Below are 15952 nucleotides of genomic sequence, written 5' to 3' on the forward strand. Positions count from 1 at the left end.
TTTTATTTTTTTTTTATTTTCATTTTTTTTGCATTCAAAAAAGTTGAGAGCCTTTTTTTTTTCTCTCTTCTTCTTCAGTTCTTTCTCTTCTCAATACGCTTATTATTATTCTAGGCAAATTGAATATATTGAATTAATATATGTTTAATAATTAGGTAAATGTTTCATAATGATCTCTACCAGCAGTAATAATAGAATAATAGTTATCATTTAATAATAACGCTGGTGCTTGTTCATCTATAATTTCCTTATTTATACTCTTATTTAAATAAGCTTATATACTTTCATTTTCCTTTTTAATAATGAACCTGGATCTAGATGATGGTGTATTTAAGATATTAATATGCTGTAATATCGGTTCCTTAAATTTTTTTAATAAAAAAAAAAAGTAGTGACGGTTATTAATAATAATTGGAAGAAAATTCCACAATTAAGAAAAAAAAAATTGCCCTCCAGTTCCTTGTTTTTTAAATATATACAGATTCAAACATGCAAACAGCTGCCAAGATCTTTGTCATTTCTGGACCTTCTGGTTCAGGTAAATCAACTTTGTTAAAACGTCTTTTCAGTGAATATCCCAATACTTTTGGTTTTAGTATTTCCCGTAAAGTATAATTGATAGATAGACAGATTAGGATGATTCATTTTTTTAATGATGCATGTTTCTATGATAGATACTACACGTAAACCTCGTCCTGGAGAAGTTGATGGCAAAGATTATCATTTTGTTGATTTACAAGATATGGTAAAGGAAGTTGAAGCTGGTAAATTTATTGAAAGTGCTACCTTTTCTGGAAACATGTATGGTAAGGTTCAATGCCTTAAAAAGAAAAGAAAAGAAAAGAGAGAGTGTGTGAGTGATACAAAGACATCTCAACTTTTTTTTTTTATGTATATAGGTACTTCTATTAAGGCAGTTGAAGATGTGGTTCAATCAGGCAAAGTTTGTATGTTGGATATTGATATGCAAGGCGTTCAATCTGTCAAAAAGACTTCCTTAAATCCCAAATATATCTTTGTTCAACCTCCCAGTGTTCAAGTCTTGGAAGAACGTCTTCGTGGACGTGGTACTGAGAAAGAAGAAGCTATTTTAGCTCGTTTAAGTGCTGCAAAGAAGGAATTAGAATATGGTGCTACTCCTGGTGCTTATGATCATGTCATTATAAATGATGATTTAGAAAATGCCTATCGTAATTTGAAAGCTGCTATTTTTGTTCAATAAATAATAGATATAGAATTTGACATGTAAACCATCTAAAGTTCAACAAATAATAGACTACTCTTTTTTTTTTTTCTTCCTTTTTTTTTATATATACATTTATAAACTTCAAAAGAGCCAATTAAATAAACTCAACTGTTGTCCTTTTCGATTTCTTACCAGTGATTGTTTTAGTTTTTTTTTTTTTTTTGTTTTTTTGTCTTTTTTTTTTTTCTTTTTCTTTCTCCTTATCATTTTTATATAAAATGTCTGAAACGTGTCGTTTTGAAGAACATCATTCACATACTGCAGGTGCCCACGAGCATGGAGATGGACACGTTCATACACACGCAGGACATGATGCTCACGAGCATGGTCATACTCACGAGCAACTTGATCATCCAGGTTTATATCAAGAACGTCCTAAGGCTATTTATGAAAATAGAGATTGGTCAGAGAGAGCATTTACGATTGGTATTGGAGGGTAAAGTGTTATGTTTGTTATTCAAGTTTTTTTTTTTTATGAAGCGTGATTAATCACGCTTATATACATACACAAAGACCTGTAGGTTCAGGAAAGACGGCTTTGATGTTGGCTTTATGTCAAAGACTTCGTGATACATACTCTCTTGCAGCAGTTACGAATGATATCTTCACTAAAGAAGATACAGAGTTTTTAGTAAGAAATGCTGCTTTACCTGAAGAACGTATTATGGCTATTGAAACTGGTGGATGTCCTCATGCTGTAAGTTAATATAGAATACATAAAATCAAGTCATGTATAATTCATGTATATTTATTTATTTATATTTATAGGCTATTCGGTAAGATTGGTTTGTTTGTTTGTTTTTAAGAACAAATATATTTATATTTATTTATTTATAGTGAAGATGTATCTGCCAATTTGAATGCTTTGGAGACTCTTCATAGTAAATTCAATACACAATTATTACTGATTGAATCAGGTGGAGATAATTTGGCTGCTAACTACAGGTAAGCAGCTATTTATTTATTTATTCATGTAATTATGATGTGATAACACTTTTTGTGTGTGTGTTTGTGTATGTAGCCGTGAATTAGGTAGAGATACTTACTTGTACTTTTCGACTATTTTATATATACTGACTTGATATTATTTTAGCTGATTATATTATTTATGTGATTGATGTAGCTGGTGGAGACAAAGTACCTAGAAAAGGAGGTACAAAAAAAAAAAAAAAGAAAAGGAAAAAGAAAGAAAAATTCTTACTTTTACTCTTTTCTAATAGGTCCAGGTATCACTCAAAGTGATTTACTGGTTATTAACAAGACAGATTTAGCCCCTATTGTTGGTGCAGATCTTGATGTTATGGCTCGTGACGCTAAAAAGATGAGGTAAAACGAACTCCATTCCATATAACGTCGATTGTTTATTTACATATAAATCTATTTAGAGGCGATGGCCCTACTGTCTTTGCTCAAGTTAAGAACGGTGTTGGTATGGATGAAATTATCTCTCTTATTTTAGGTGAATGGCGTGCAAGTGGTGCTGCTAAAGAGTCCTCTTGAATATGTATATAAAAAAAAAAAGGGAAAGAAGAAACCCAACAAATGACTGAGTTAATAATAAAAATTGTGTACATATAATATGTACACACATATTTTATTTTATTTTTTGTTTTGTTCCTCCCTTTATTACGAAAAAAGATATTGCCAATTATGGTCGAGTGTAATTCAACCATCTTTTTTGCTGCTGTTGGTGTAGCTTTTATTGGGTATAAATTGCTCACACTTTTGAAAACATGTTACGATGTTTATATTGCAAAGGGTGTTCCTGTAAGTTGTTTAAGGGAGTTTCATTTCCTGATTGACATTTTAAATTAATCTACCATTTTAAGCTTAAAAAATTTGGTGCTGGTAATGGTGCTTGGGCAGGTAAAATTTTAATAACAGGAAAAAAAAAAAAAAAGAAAAGAAAAGAAAAAAGACAGAAAGAGTTAAGGTAATAATGATGGAAGGAATATAGTTGTCACTGGTGCTACAGATGGTATTGGTAAAGAATTCGCGTTACAACTTGGAAAGAAGAAATTCAACATCTTTTTGATTTCTCGTACTGCTTCTAAATTAGAAGCTGTTGCTAATGAGATTTGTAAGTAAAATAAGTTATGGTTGGGAATGCTGGTTAATCGTTCAGTTTTTATTATTATTTAGCTCAACAATATGGTGTTGAAACCAAGACATTTGCTATGGATTTTATCAAGGGTGATCCCGAAGATTTCAAAAAAGTAGGTGAAATGATCGATTCTATTCGTGTTGGTGTCTTGGTTAATAATGTAGGCGTCAATCATGATATCCCTACATCCTTTGCAGATGAAGATGAAAGTCGTATCAATAGCATTGTCGAAGTGAATATTAAGGGTCTTATGAAAATGACTAAGCTTGTACTTCCTCAAATGAAAGCAAAGTAAGTAGAAAGAAAAGAGAGGGATAGAAAATAGATAATTCATATATTAATCACGAATAAAAAATAGTCATAATGGCCTTATTTTAAATATGGGCTCATTTGCAGGCCTAGTTGCTACTCCTTATTTATCTGTTTATTCTGCTGGTAAAGCCTTTTTGTCTACTTGGTCTCAAGCTTTAGGTACAGAAGTAGCCAAGGATGGTATTGTAGTTGAACATGTGAACACCTACTTTGTTGTTTCTGCTATGAGTAAGATTCGTAAGCCTACTCTTTTAATCCCTACTGCCAAAAATTATGTTGCCAGTGTTTTAGAGAAAGTAGGTGTTCCTTGTGGTGCTAATGTACCTTTTACATCTACACCTTACCCTATGCATGGTATTGCTAATTGGGCTATTAATAACTTTTTCACTCATCAATTCTGGGTGACTCAAAATGAAAGTAAGTTTACATGACTTTTTTTTTAAGAAAAAGCTGTTGATTAACCTATCTATTTATTATTCAAAAAAGATATTCAAACAGACGTTCGTAAGAGAGCTTTACGTAAACGTGAACGTGAAGCTGCAGCACGTAAAGTAGAATAAATATTTTTTATTATTGTTATTTATTAAACATAATATAAAGCAAAGATTCCATGTGTGAAATATGTATATAACTATTAGCTAGCAAAGGCTTCATGTGTGAAATATAAGTTACTGTTAGTTAGCAAAGGCTCCATGCGTGAAATACATACAACTATTAGTTAGCAAAGTTATATGCTCACTTTTTCTTTTCTTTTTTTTCGTGTAATAATTTATTTTGCTTGCTTTAACCATTTACTTAAAGTTTTATATTGTTGATCTTGAACATCTATCAAGTGCTTTGGTGAACTATGACTAATACCAGCCACATTCTTAATAAATAATAGGAAGAGTTGTTAGTGGTTGATAATATAAGAATTAGTATTTATCGATTTTACCGCGCAATGAGTTGAGTTTGGAATGATGATAGATATAACATTACGTTCATTGATAAAACGAGTATTATTGGGTTCATGAGCATGTACGCTTAATTCTCTCCAGCTATCCCATGCACCATCAATCCAAATAGTATGGTTCAGTTGAATATCCCAGCCTTTGTATTCGTTATTTATTTTATTGATGTTAGGATACTGAGGGACATCAAGATGATGAAAGAATAAACGACATAAACGTTCAAATAATCCGAGGCCTAACTTTCTTGAGATGATTGTTGGTTGATTGATAGGGGCAGCCACTTGGAAATAACCAAACTCAGTGCATGTTTGCCACATCCAAGCAGTTGATGAAGGACTCTGTTTTATTTGTTCTTTAATATCAGTGATATTATGAGAACTAAAACAATTACTCAAAGACCTGAAGCCTTCACACATGGTTGATTCGACATAAGGTTTAGTAAATTTAGCAAATGCAACTACTTGTTCTATTAGAGTCACATTATCAACTTGTGGGAAAACTTTGTTACAGAAATATTCTTCAAATAAGTTTTGTGTTAACCCAACTCTATTTTGCCAAAAATAACTAATTGGAAATGATAAGACTAAAAAAAAAAAAAAAAAAAAAAAAAAAAAAAAAAAAAAAAAAAAGATCAGTCATTATAGAGAAAATAAGAGTGATAATGTTATGTATTACAATTAGCAAAATCATCGTCATAAAGATCTTCAACACCAAACGTCTTTTTCAATTCTTGTATTTGTTCAAGGGATTTACCAAATAGGATTTTATCAATATATTTAATTGCATTTTGAAGGGATTGAATACAATAAGAAGGACCATAACGAATAATAGGATTAAAATATTCATAAAAATTATATTGTGCTTGTACAGGAGCAGAAGAAGCTACAGCAGCAAAGACAAGATTTGGGTATTTTTCTCTCATCCAAGCTGCTAAATTACCACTATAACTACATCCATATAAAATTACTTTTGTTTTTGGCACAGGTGGTACATGAAGACGGTCAAGGAACTATTACATATAAATCAGTATATAAATAGATTTTATTATTGTTATTAAAGGGAGAGGATACCTTGATATTCTTTAATAAATAAGCCATGTCAGCTAGAGCTTGACTAGAGGTTAACTTTGATGCTTCATCAGCAGTATAATCCTACAAAATAATAGTCTATCTTTAATAAATGTATCATTGAATAGAGATATCTAATTACAAAGTTTGCTACGGTGGGCTTAGATAGACCATAGAATCGATGTTCCATATAAATCAGTATACCATTTAACCTTTGAGTTAATTGAGACATGGTTGAATTCAATAGTACATAAGATACATTATCTACTTCATCTTCACCTCCATTATACACTAATAAAGTTGGATAAATACATACATACATACATACATAATGATATAGACTTACATATAATAGGGCCATTTGATTTATAATAGTCAGTATTGAGCCAATATCTGTTTTTGAATGTCATAGAATTATTGGTGAAATGATCTAAAGGCATATCCATATAATGAGTTTTATAATTAAACTGAACATTTGCTTTATTCAACAAAGATTCTCTTAATAAGTATCTTGAAGACATCATATGAAATTGGCCTCTGATGCCATGAATCAAGGTTAAAATAATAAACAATAATGTAGTTAGCATAGTGTGAACTATTAATAAATAATAATAGTAGTAGTAAAAAAGATAAATAGAAAGAAAGAAATGAAAAAGAAAAGTGTTGTCTATATGATATTTTTTTATTGTTTTCGCGTATATCAAAATAAAAAAAAAAAACAAACAAATAAGTAAATAAACGTCATATTAATTTAAGACGCGTATAATTATTTGATCTATGTTATTGATAAAGCTGAAACCTTTTTTTCCCCTAGATCATTTGACAAAATGAATTTTAGTCATAGTAAATAATGAAATAGTAACAGTTTTAATATGTTTCTTTTTTTTTTTCTTTTTTTTTTCCAAGACAAATTGTATTATAAAAAAAAAAGGCAAAAGGCTTTTAATTATGAATAAAGCTGCAACAAACAAAAAATAAGCTTTTTTGTCGATTGATGTTAAAGAGCTTATTTTTATGTTACACTTAATATGATTATTTTCCACAAACTATTTTTTTTTTCTCAACTTTTAATTTTTATTATCCCTTTCTTCTCCTCTTCTTCTTTTCTTTCTTTCTTTCTTTTTTAATTACGTCTCTTCCTCCTTTTTTTTTATTATTAATTGTCAATAAATAATTGCATACGTGTGCTGCTACATATAAAAATAAATATTTTTTTTTTCTTTCAAAGGTTTTTTTTTTTTTTCGAGAAAGATCATAAAAAAAAACATACACACATCAACGAAAAGGCTCGAAATATAAAGTGAAGCAATAGTATCGTTTGTATGTAAAATTTGTTTCATATTTAGTTATAATAGTAACAAACGTTTTATATAGACTCTTTTTTTTTCAATAACATAACGTTTTGACTTCGGAGATTCAAGCAACCACGTTTAACACTCGTTCTTCTTGTCTATTATCAGATCCCCTTTTTCTTTCTTTTTCTTTATATATACATATTTATTTAAAATATGGAGCTAATTCTTGATATAAAAGTGATTGAGCATCCGGTTGTTGTAAATGATTTAATGAATAATACATGTAGAACTGTTCCTGTAAGTCATTTATATTATAAATAAACAAGCAATATTGATTTACTATTCTTTGTAGGAATTTAATATCATTGTAAAGACAAAGACATGCACAACTAATCTTATTCGATACGTTCCTGACTTTATCAACTTTAATAATCTTGTAAGGATCAAATTAAAGCGATCCTCTCCCCCTCTCCCTCCCCCCCTTTTTTTTTTCCTTTTTCCTTTTATTCTATTTTAACATAATTAATTCAAATAGGTGAAAACACACTATCAAAAAGTCAAGGTTCCGTTTCCAACTTTAACAGAAACGATTAAAAAAAAAGCTGGAAAAAGAAGAAGTATTCGAAATCTATTCTTTCATATGTCTGTCAAGAGTAATGCAAAGAAAATTGAAAAATATCTTTGGTTTTGTTCATCAGATCCTCTTCTCAAGAGCTCCACTCTCTTACGTGACTTTTTCTCCCCACAAAGAGAAGGTGATTTTATTGAGAATGATTTGCTTTTACAATCACATGATGTTTCATCAGATGATCAACTGGTACCATCACCATCAGGGCAACTACTAGAAGAGGAAATAGAAGAAGTAGTTATTGACTGTCATTCATCAGTAGTCATTCTTAAGGATAAACAAGAACGGTTGACTAGTCCTAGAGTATCAATCGTTAATTTAACAAACGAATTGAGTCATCATAGTAGTAATAGTAGTAGTAGTAACCTATTAGATTACTTGAAATGTCAACAAAATCTATCAATTATAGACACTTCTATACCTCTTGAACATTTAGAGATGGTGAAGGTTTTAGGAAAAGGATGTATGGGCAAGGTATTCTTTTTTTTTTTTCTTTTCTTTTCTTTTCTTTTTTTTTCTTTTGTTAAATTTATATTAATTATGATGAATAGGTTATTTTAGTGAGATCTAAGAAAAGCAAAAAGATATATGCTTTGAAATCTATAATAAAAGAACACGTTATTGAACAAAGAGAAATTACACATACATTAGATGAAAAAGATATTTTAGTCAAGCTTTCTCAGATTAATCATCCTTATCTTGCAAAACTCTATACCTCTTTTCAAGATGAATATCGCTTATACCTCTTAACGACTTATTACTCGGGTGGCGATATTGCTACTTATATGGCTAGATTGTATAGTTTCTCTCATGATTGTGCCCTATTTTATGCAGCAGAGATCATTGAAGGTATCGGTGAACTACATCGATTAGGTATCCTTTATCGTGATTTAAAACCTGAAAACATCTTATTGACAAATGATGGACATATCATATTAACTGACTTTGGACTAAGTAAATGGTTAGTGGAATCCAATAACTATACTACTCACACTTTCTGTGGCACAGCAGAGTACCTAGCTCCAGAGGTTCTTTTAGGAGAACCCTATTCGTTTACCATTGATTATTGGAGTTTTGGTACTATTCTTTATGAGATGTTAGCAGGTATTACCCCCTTCTGGGCTGATAACCATGCTGATATGTATCGTCGTGTACTCGAAGATCCTTTAGAGTTCCCAGGTGACATCTTTGATTTCGAAACAGCAGAATTTCTCACAGACATACTCGACCGTGATCCCAGAACTCGTTTAGGTGCAAATGGTGTTCAGGAAATTAAAGAACATGTGTATTTCGCTGATATTAATTGGGATGACATTAAACATCGTCGATTGCAACCTCCTTACTTACCCTCCGTTACAAATGAATTAGATTTTTCGAACTTTGATCCTGATTTTCTAGCAATGACTCCTGCTTTGACTCCTATGGCCTCTGGGATAGAATTATCAAATGAAATACAAGACATCTTTGATGGCTATTCTTTTACAGATGAAGCTTATGCTGAACTAGAATATGCATCATCTCTATGTCTCGATCATGATGATAATAATAAATATAGACGATGCTCGCTCCATGAGGATGGATTCTATCAAGATCATCATCAAGACTATCTCACTCAATCAATTCAGCCCGCTCGTAAACGTGGTAGTATCAGTATACTATCCAATATTGACAAAAACAGCAGTAATGTCGACATTCGAATACAGTCAAACAACCATTCTTCATTTAAAGATGAAGAAATTGCTCGATATGCTAAACGTCGAAACACAAATACATCAGAAGAAAAACAATCAATTCAACAACAATGCATGCTGGACATGCGACAACAACAATTGCTAGATCATAGTGCTTTCTCTACTAATCTACCAGTTATTGCAGCTCTTATGGAATTTGAAACTATAAACAAAACTAAAATCATCAGTAAGAATAAAAAAATAACTACAATCACTAAGTCTTTCAATAGTAGTAGTAATAGCAGTAAGCAAAGTAGTAGTAGTAATAGTAGTAGTAGTAGCAAAGTTCGTAAGTTCTTTTCGTCTTTCCTTTTATCTTTATAATATTATATGCCACTCTTCCCTTTTTTTTTTTTTCTTAAATTATCATTCACTTTCCATCATACCCTTCCTTTAATTATTTACAACATATCTATTTAAAATAATAATCATTTATTTTTTTTATTGTACAACAACAATAGTTTTTATTATAATATTTACATATTTATCATAATAATATCAAAATCTCCTTTTTATTTAAAAAAAAAGAAGTTATAATAATAAACATTATTCTATGAAAATATACTTTTAAAAAAATCTTCTTTGTACTACTAATTGTCAAACAGTAAGCATTATTGAAAAAAAAAAAAAAAAAAAAGAATAGAATATGTATTTTGCATTATTGTAATTCCGTTACACGGAAACCAAAAAAGGAAAGGTCCCACCGAGAATCGAACTCGGATCACCGGATTCAAAGACCGATATGATAACCATTACACCATGGAACCATTTGGTTGTTTTGTCCAGTTCATTAGCAATGAAGTAGATACGCAGCCAATAGAAGTCGCACTGCAAGCAATGAGTATATCTTGTAAAAAATATAATACAGGATATAATCAAATTTTAGCAGTGATTTTTAAATGTTATTATTTTGATCACTTTTTATTAAAAAATGTTTAAATAAAAATAATATTATATTTTGGAGGTTATAATAGTATTCATGTATCCAAAAAAAAGTATATCTCTACTACCATTTTCTATCATTTTATTTAATTTTTAATTTTACAGCTATTTTGGCTGTAGACCAGGAATTTCCTTTATCCGGCATTTCCGCCAATAAAATTACATAAAATGAAAAAAAAATAAAAATTGCGGATTCTGAAAAAGTACTTTAACATTTTTTTTATTTATTTTTCATTTTTTTTATTCCCCACAAATTTTATATGCGTAACTTTAATTATAGGCTTATAAAATGTAAATTACATTTCAATAATGTAAAATACATTGCAATTGTTTCAAATCATACTTGATGTTTTTTTTTCTCACTCAAGTTTTTACCAAAAAAAAAATAGTACACGTAATATAATAAAAATATGTATTATAATTATATAAATAAAATAAAGAATTTTTATTATATGTAAATAAAAAAAAGATGTTTAATTAAATTGCATTCAATCTAATCTATTTTGCATTTCAATTAGATCGTGTAATGTGTTGATTTATTAATTGACTTTAATTTTGAAATGAAGAAAAAAAAAACTAATTGCGAATGTAAATTAAAGCAATTCCATTATTAGTGATTATATACATTCGTTTACAATTAGTGAATTTAGAGAAAAATAAAAACAAGATTTAGCAATTATATAATTAATGTAGTTGTGTTCATTTCAATTAAATTCCTTTTTTTTTTTAAAAAAAAAAAATTCAAATTTAATCCCCCCTAGTAAAATTATTTTATATTTTACTTTTTTTATTCTTTATTTAACAATGACCAACATTACCGACATTGACAAATGCAAATGTTCTGCAATCAGCTCAAAAAAAAAGCCCTAAAGACTTTACTATATATTTTCAAGAGGTAATTACTACAATTACAAGAGTAATGACATCTCCATTGTTTAATGAAGATGACATTGGTAAATGAATTAACACATGTAATTAACAATTCTCAAATATTTTTAGTAAAGGATATTATTGTTCAAAGTAACAGAAATTTTGAAAGGTAAAAGATAAAAAGTTAGTGCAAAAAAATATAAATGTATTGCTAAGACTTTTTACATTGTACATATAGAGTTTGCTGCTATTCAATAATTTAGTTCATTTTATTTCAATAGCGGACCAAAAAATTTTTTTTTTTTAAAAAAAAAAGAGGTAATCACATCCTTTTTTCCTTTTTTTTCATTTTTTAATACATTCGTTAAACTACAAATTTTTTTATTGGAAAGATGTTTATTCTAATATTGATAGCTATTACTCTTTTTTATATATGTATTTAAATTATAGGTCTTTGTTGATTATTTCAAATTGTAAGTATTTACATTATTTTGAAAATATATGTATCTTTTTTTTAATTTTTCTCTTTTCTTAAATCAAAAACAACTAAAATGAAACAATTAAATAGGTATGTGTTGGTCTTTATTATGCAGTAGCAATATTTGATTCAGATCCGCAACAAAGACTTGTATTATTTATCTATTGAAAAAAGGTATATAAAATAACACCTTTATCTTTAACTATTTCAATATGTGTATTGATAATTCTTTATATAACAGGGAGGTCAAGTACAAGTGTACATCATTCTAATGTAACATTGAAAGGTATAGTGTGGGAAAAAAATAATAATACCCGAGATTTAACTAATATTCTTTTCTCTGCAGCACAAACATAGGTCTAGCCTTTTGTATTTTTTTTTTTTTTTGGTAAATATGATATTTCTATACTTTATCATATGTTGGCTTTTATTAATTATTTATTCTATTAATAGTGTATGCTTCTTTTGTAAATGGAATACTTTTCTGTTGATCACTTCAATTGCTACTATTTTTTGTTTTTGTTCTGTATGATAATCCTTGCAATCTCTGTGTTCTTTTTCTTTTTTTTTCTTTTCCCCAAAGGGTTCTTTAATCAATGGCCATGTTATCAATAGAATATATATTCAAGGTAAGTGTAATATTTTACATGTAATGCTTATAGCATACTCTTTTATTATTATATCATTTTATTATATAATTTTATTATTATTATTATTATTTGATATGTACCAATTTTTTATGTAATAAATAAATAAAAAAAAAGTAAATAAAAAGCCACATTTTTTGTAAACAATGTATTTAATAATGTCCAATAAAGAAAGGCAATAAAGAAGCCTATTTAATATAAACAAAGCCTAAAAGGGAATAAAATACCATCTATATAACCCAATAATGTATAACCATGTTTTGATGAGTCATGAAGCATAAAGCCAATGATAAACAACATGGTATGTAAAATATTAGCAAATGAAAAGCAATTATAAAGTACAGGATTTAATCAAAACTTGTAAAAAACAGTACATGAAATATATAAACCCTGTGTGTATCTTGTAGAAAAAAGTACAAGAAATGTTCAAAACTTGTATATATCCTGTAGAAAAAGTGCAAGATTTGTTTATATCTTGGTTATATCTTGTATGATTTTGAGGCAGGATTTATACATATCTTGTACATATATCTTGCACATACAAGAAATGTCTAATTCTTGTAGTACATGATATAGTGCAAGATATAATCAAATCCTGTGTTATATCTTGTAAAAAATATACTCAGATGATTGCAGTGTCCACTGCAAAAAGTTGGCGTACGACGTATTAAAGTACTATAGTGCGACATTAAGACCGATTTTTAAATTGTTTATTTCATTCACATCAAAATCGTATTTATACTAAATAAAATATTGTAAAATATTATCTAAGTATGAACGTGTTCCAATAAGATTTGAACAAATATTAAAAGCCTTAAAGAAGTCTTTACGTGTTAACATGTTTCACTTTGGACCTGTTTTTACGTAACCTTTTGTTATTGGTAATGGGCTGAATTTCATTTCCGCTTGGCTTCTTTCCTTAGACGAACATCTACTTCTAATGGTACATCTTCATAAGTATTATCAGGCTCGACATGGAAATAAATTTTTTATTATATTCATAGACGGTTTCTAATAAAATTAGCCAATCAAATTGCTTGAAATTTGTGACGTTTAATTTGTATCGTAATTATTGAAAGTAAGTCTATAGAGTATTTGGAATTTCATTTATTTTATATGTAAAGATTTAAAAATAATGACAATGAACATTTTCTTAATTTATAAAAAGGCTTCAAAGAAACAATTTGTTTTTTGCTTTCTCGCTTATCGACTATTTTGACGTAATTTACATATTAGAAATAAATAAAAAAAGCTACCTTCGTTAGACTTCAAACAAAATCCTGCAACTTTACACACCTATAATACATACATATTTATACATATGTAGTGTTATTAAAATTATGACACTTTCATATTTCACTCCCATAAATATAAGAGGATTTTATTTAGACTTTTATAATTTTATCCTTTATTAAATAAAATTAATAAAGTGAAAACATTTTTTTTTTTTTTTGTAATAATATATAATTAAAATTAACCATTATTTATTATACCTTATTAAAAGAATTAAAATAAATTAAACCTCGGCAATATATTTGCCTGCTTTCATAATTTTAGTTACATTGCAAATTTTAGCCCAATACAAACAGGATCTACACCTTGTTCTAAAGTCAAATCAGTCAATAGTTGACCTTCCACTTCAAATCGGGCAGCAATTGGCTGAGGAGATGCTTGTTGAAGTGTTATAAATTGTGCCTTAATTACAACTCATTTTCAGGAACATCGTTACTGATTTGACCAATATGCCACCCATTCTCTCTGCGATAAAATGAGCTCACCTGTAGGGATACTTGAAGCATTTTGAACATCACTTGTTATAGAAGTAGCGAAAATAACGTTGCTCATTGTTGAAATATTAATATTTTTATGATATTTAACTAGTAAACGACTTTTATCGAGGTCACATTTCCACATAGGTTTTATGATGAGCGGTAAATAGTCATTATTTAACCTTGTTTGATATTTTATGCACATAACATGCTCATTCACTCCTTCTTTGTCATAAAACAAATGTGTATTGATTTTGAAAAGTATCATTCACACTATATCCATCCAATACATCAACATAGTCTGTTGTCTCAATGGATTCTAATCTTTCATTACAATTAAGCTTGAAGCAAATTGGTATCTCACTTTCTGTGGGCCCTTTATACTGAATGCTAATTTTCCCCCAAACAAGAATATTTCTGATATACCTCCCTTAGAAAGAGCATGTATTGTTTCCGTAACATTAACATCAATGAAGGCACCTCATGCACTACTTCATCTAATTTTTCTGGCTTGCTTCAAATGGATTAAATAAAGCTGAGGATGAGGTTGATATTATTGGTGTTTCATTCACACTAGACTTATCACTTTGAGAAAGTGGCTGAACTTGCTCAGCAACAGAATATAATTGAGTTGTCCTTATTCTATTACATATGTTATGAAAAGAATAGATCATAGTATATATATGTGTATATAGTAATAGACTTACTCCTTCGACCACGAGGCTTCCTTGTACTTAATCCAGCTACATTTTTCTAAAAATAATACACATACATACAAACATTTAATTATCATTATCATTATCATTACTATTGTTATTTGTTTTACTTCTTTTAATAAGGTGGAAACTCGTGTAAGGGCAACAGCAGATTGTGAAGCATCATTCTCTTTTATAGTTTCATTTTTAATGTCTACTCGTATACGTGGATTGCTAATAAACTATCATTATTTTCAGGAAGTTAGAGCTAAATATTAGAATCATTCTTCCTATCAAAAAAAAAAAAAAAGGATAGCTTACCTTCCACCTTCGGAACTCACATCCTCTGTATCTATCAATGAATCATTAGTTGTATTTGTATCGCCCATCCAAATTTCACGATTGGTGGAGGAATAGAATAACCTTCTTCATCAACTACAATTAGAGGCTATTCAAATAGAGATGTTAGATCATTTTTATTCATGAGTTATGTTATAATACATACTGGCTGTGATGAATGTATGTCAGTAAAACTGTTATTTTTTTCAAGTGATGAGTTAGATAAGGTTGCACTAGTATTATTATCTCCTATATTGTGTTCATTGGGCCCTTTGCTTGACATGTTATCATTATCATGGTATTCTGCTGCTGTACTATGTGTATTAGTTGAACGAATACTGATGGATCCAGCCATATTTTCCTCATTATTAGGAACATGCGGGTATTCTGAAGTTTTCTCAAAACACGTATTATACTCATTCTGTGAATTATTAGGAGATGACTTTGTCTTACGTCTCATTGAGACAAATGATGAAAGAACTACACACCCATATTTAGTCTTACTTACTTTTCATAAATATATGTATATTCAAGTACTTACATCTCTTTTTCTCTTTTTTGTAAATGATGCAGATGAGGAGGTGAGTTTTGATACTTTCAAGCTCGTGCTTGAAACTGAGGGTTCTGGAACAATATTAATTAATTGGTTGCTATTTTCAGTTAATGGCTCTATAATGGTTGGATTATTATAACTCATATTGCTATTAGATGAGTGTGATGCGTACAGTGCATCTATTTCGTCATTCACACTTAAGCTGGTTTCAACTGCTATACTACTCTCTGCTAACTATCAATTTATAATTAATAACTAACATCATAAATAAATAATATGAAAAGAATGAAATGATAGATACAGATTATGTAATAACTAAACGTATGC

The 15952-nt window shown here is 29.0% G+C and overlaps 6 protein-coding genes and 1 non-coding gene across 7 annotated transcripts; 4 read left to right on the top strand and 3 right to left on the bottom strand.

The window, feature by feature from the left end:
* The first annotated feature begins 118 nt into the window (after nt 1-118).
* On the top strand, nt 119-1416 carry BX663DRAFT_519942 (guanylate kinase). The gene is made up of 3 exons (XM_051529059.1): nt 119-604; nt 675-806; nt 900-1416. The coding sequence occupies exons 1-3, from the start codon at nt 490-492 to the stop codon at nt 1220-1222; spliced, it is 570 nt and encodes a 189-aa protein (XP_051379905.1). The 5' UTR covers nt 119-489; the 3' UTR covers nt 1223-1416.
* Nucleotides 1417-1464: 48 nt separating this feature from the next.
* On the top strand, nt 1465-2746 carry BX663DRAFT_440458 (urease accessory protein UreG; the record flags this gene model as incomplete). Its single annotated transcript, XM_051523398.1, has 8 exons — nt 1465-1682; nt 1760-1943; nt 2015-2022; nt 2084-2191; nt 2268-2278; nt 2340-2399; nt 2467-2572; nt 2632-2746. The coding sequence occupies 8 exons, from the start codon at nt 1465-1467 to the stop codon at nt 2744-2746; spliced, it is 810 nt and encodes a 269-aa protein (XP_051379906.1).
* Nucleotides 2747-2857: 111 nt separating this feature from the next.
* BX663DRAFT_178786 (uncharacterized protein) lies at nt 2858-4454 on the top strand. The gene is made up of 6 exons (XM_051521681.1): nt 2858-3013; nt 3076-3112; nt 3204-3326; nt 3389-3641; nt 3709-4079; nt 4149-4454. The coding sequence occupies exons 1-6, from the start codon at nt 2897-2899 to the stop codon at nt 4220-4222; spliced, it is 975 nt and encodes a 324-aa protein (XP_051379907.1). The 5' UTR covers nt 2858-2896; the 3' UTR covers nt 4223-4454.
* An 822-nt stretch (nt 4455-5276) lies between these two features.
* Nucleotides 5277-6200, bottom strand: BX663DRAFT_440427 (peptidase S28; the record flags this gene model as incomplete). The annotated part of the gene is made up of 4 exons (XM_051523397.1): nt 5277-5621; nt 5683-5763; nt 5822-5970; nt 6026-6200. 4 exons carry the CDS (start codon nt 6198-6200, stop codon nt 5277-5279), a joined length of 750 nt encoding a protein of 249 aa, XP_051379908.1.
* Nucleotides 6201-6916: 716 nt separating this feature from the next.
* BX663DRAFT_563625 (kinase-like domain-containing protein) lies at nt 6917-9846 on the top strand. The gene is made up of 5 exons (XM_051532019.1): nt 6917-6999; nt 7054-7271; nt 7327-7410; nt 7510-8076; nt 8154-9846. Exons 2-5 carry the CDS (start codon nt 7188-7190, stop codon nt 9654-9656), a joined length of 2238 nt encoding a protein of 745 aa, XP_051379909.1. The 5' UTR covers nt 6917-6999; nt 7054-7187; the 3' UTR covers nt 9657-9846.
* Nucleotides 9847-10027: 181 nt separating this feature from the next.
* On the bottom strand, nt 10028-10099 carry BX663DRAFT_t113. The gene has a single exon. It is a non-coding gene; the product is annotated as a tRNA-Gln (tRNA).
* Nucleotides 10100-13712: 3613 nt separating this feature from the next.
* Nucleotides 13713-15952, bottom strand: BX663DRAFT_519970 (uncharacterized protein). The gene is made up of 9 exons (XM_051529060.1): nt 15239-15952; nt 15157-15181; nt 15055-15085; nt 14865-14967; nt 14742-14791; nt 14613-14680; nt 14313-14468; nt 14019-14263; nt 13713-13964 (listed from the first exon to the last, which is right to left on the bottom strand). Exons 1-9 carry the CDS (start codon nt 15530-15532, stop codon nt 13827-13829), a joined length of 1110 nt encoding a protein of 369 aa, XP_051379910.1. The 5' UTR covers nt 15533-15952; the 3' UTR covers nt 13713-13826.

This window comes from Cokeromyces recurvatus (genome assembly GCF_025118155.1).
Source record: "Cokeromyces recurvatus strain NRRL 2243 chromosome Unknown BX663scaffold_27, whole genome shotgun sequence".
Classification (NCBI taxonomy): domain Eukaryota; kingdom Fungi; phylum Mucoromycota; class Mucoromycetes; order Mucorales; family Mucoraceae; genus Cokeromyces; species Cokeromyces recurvatus.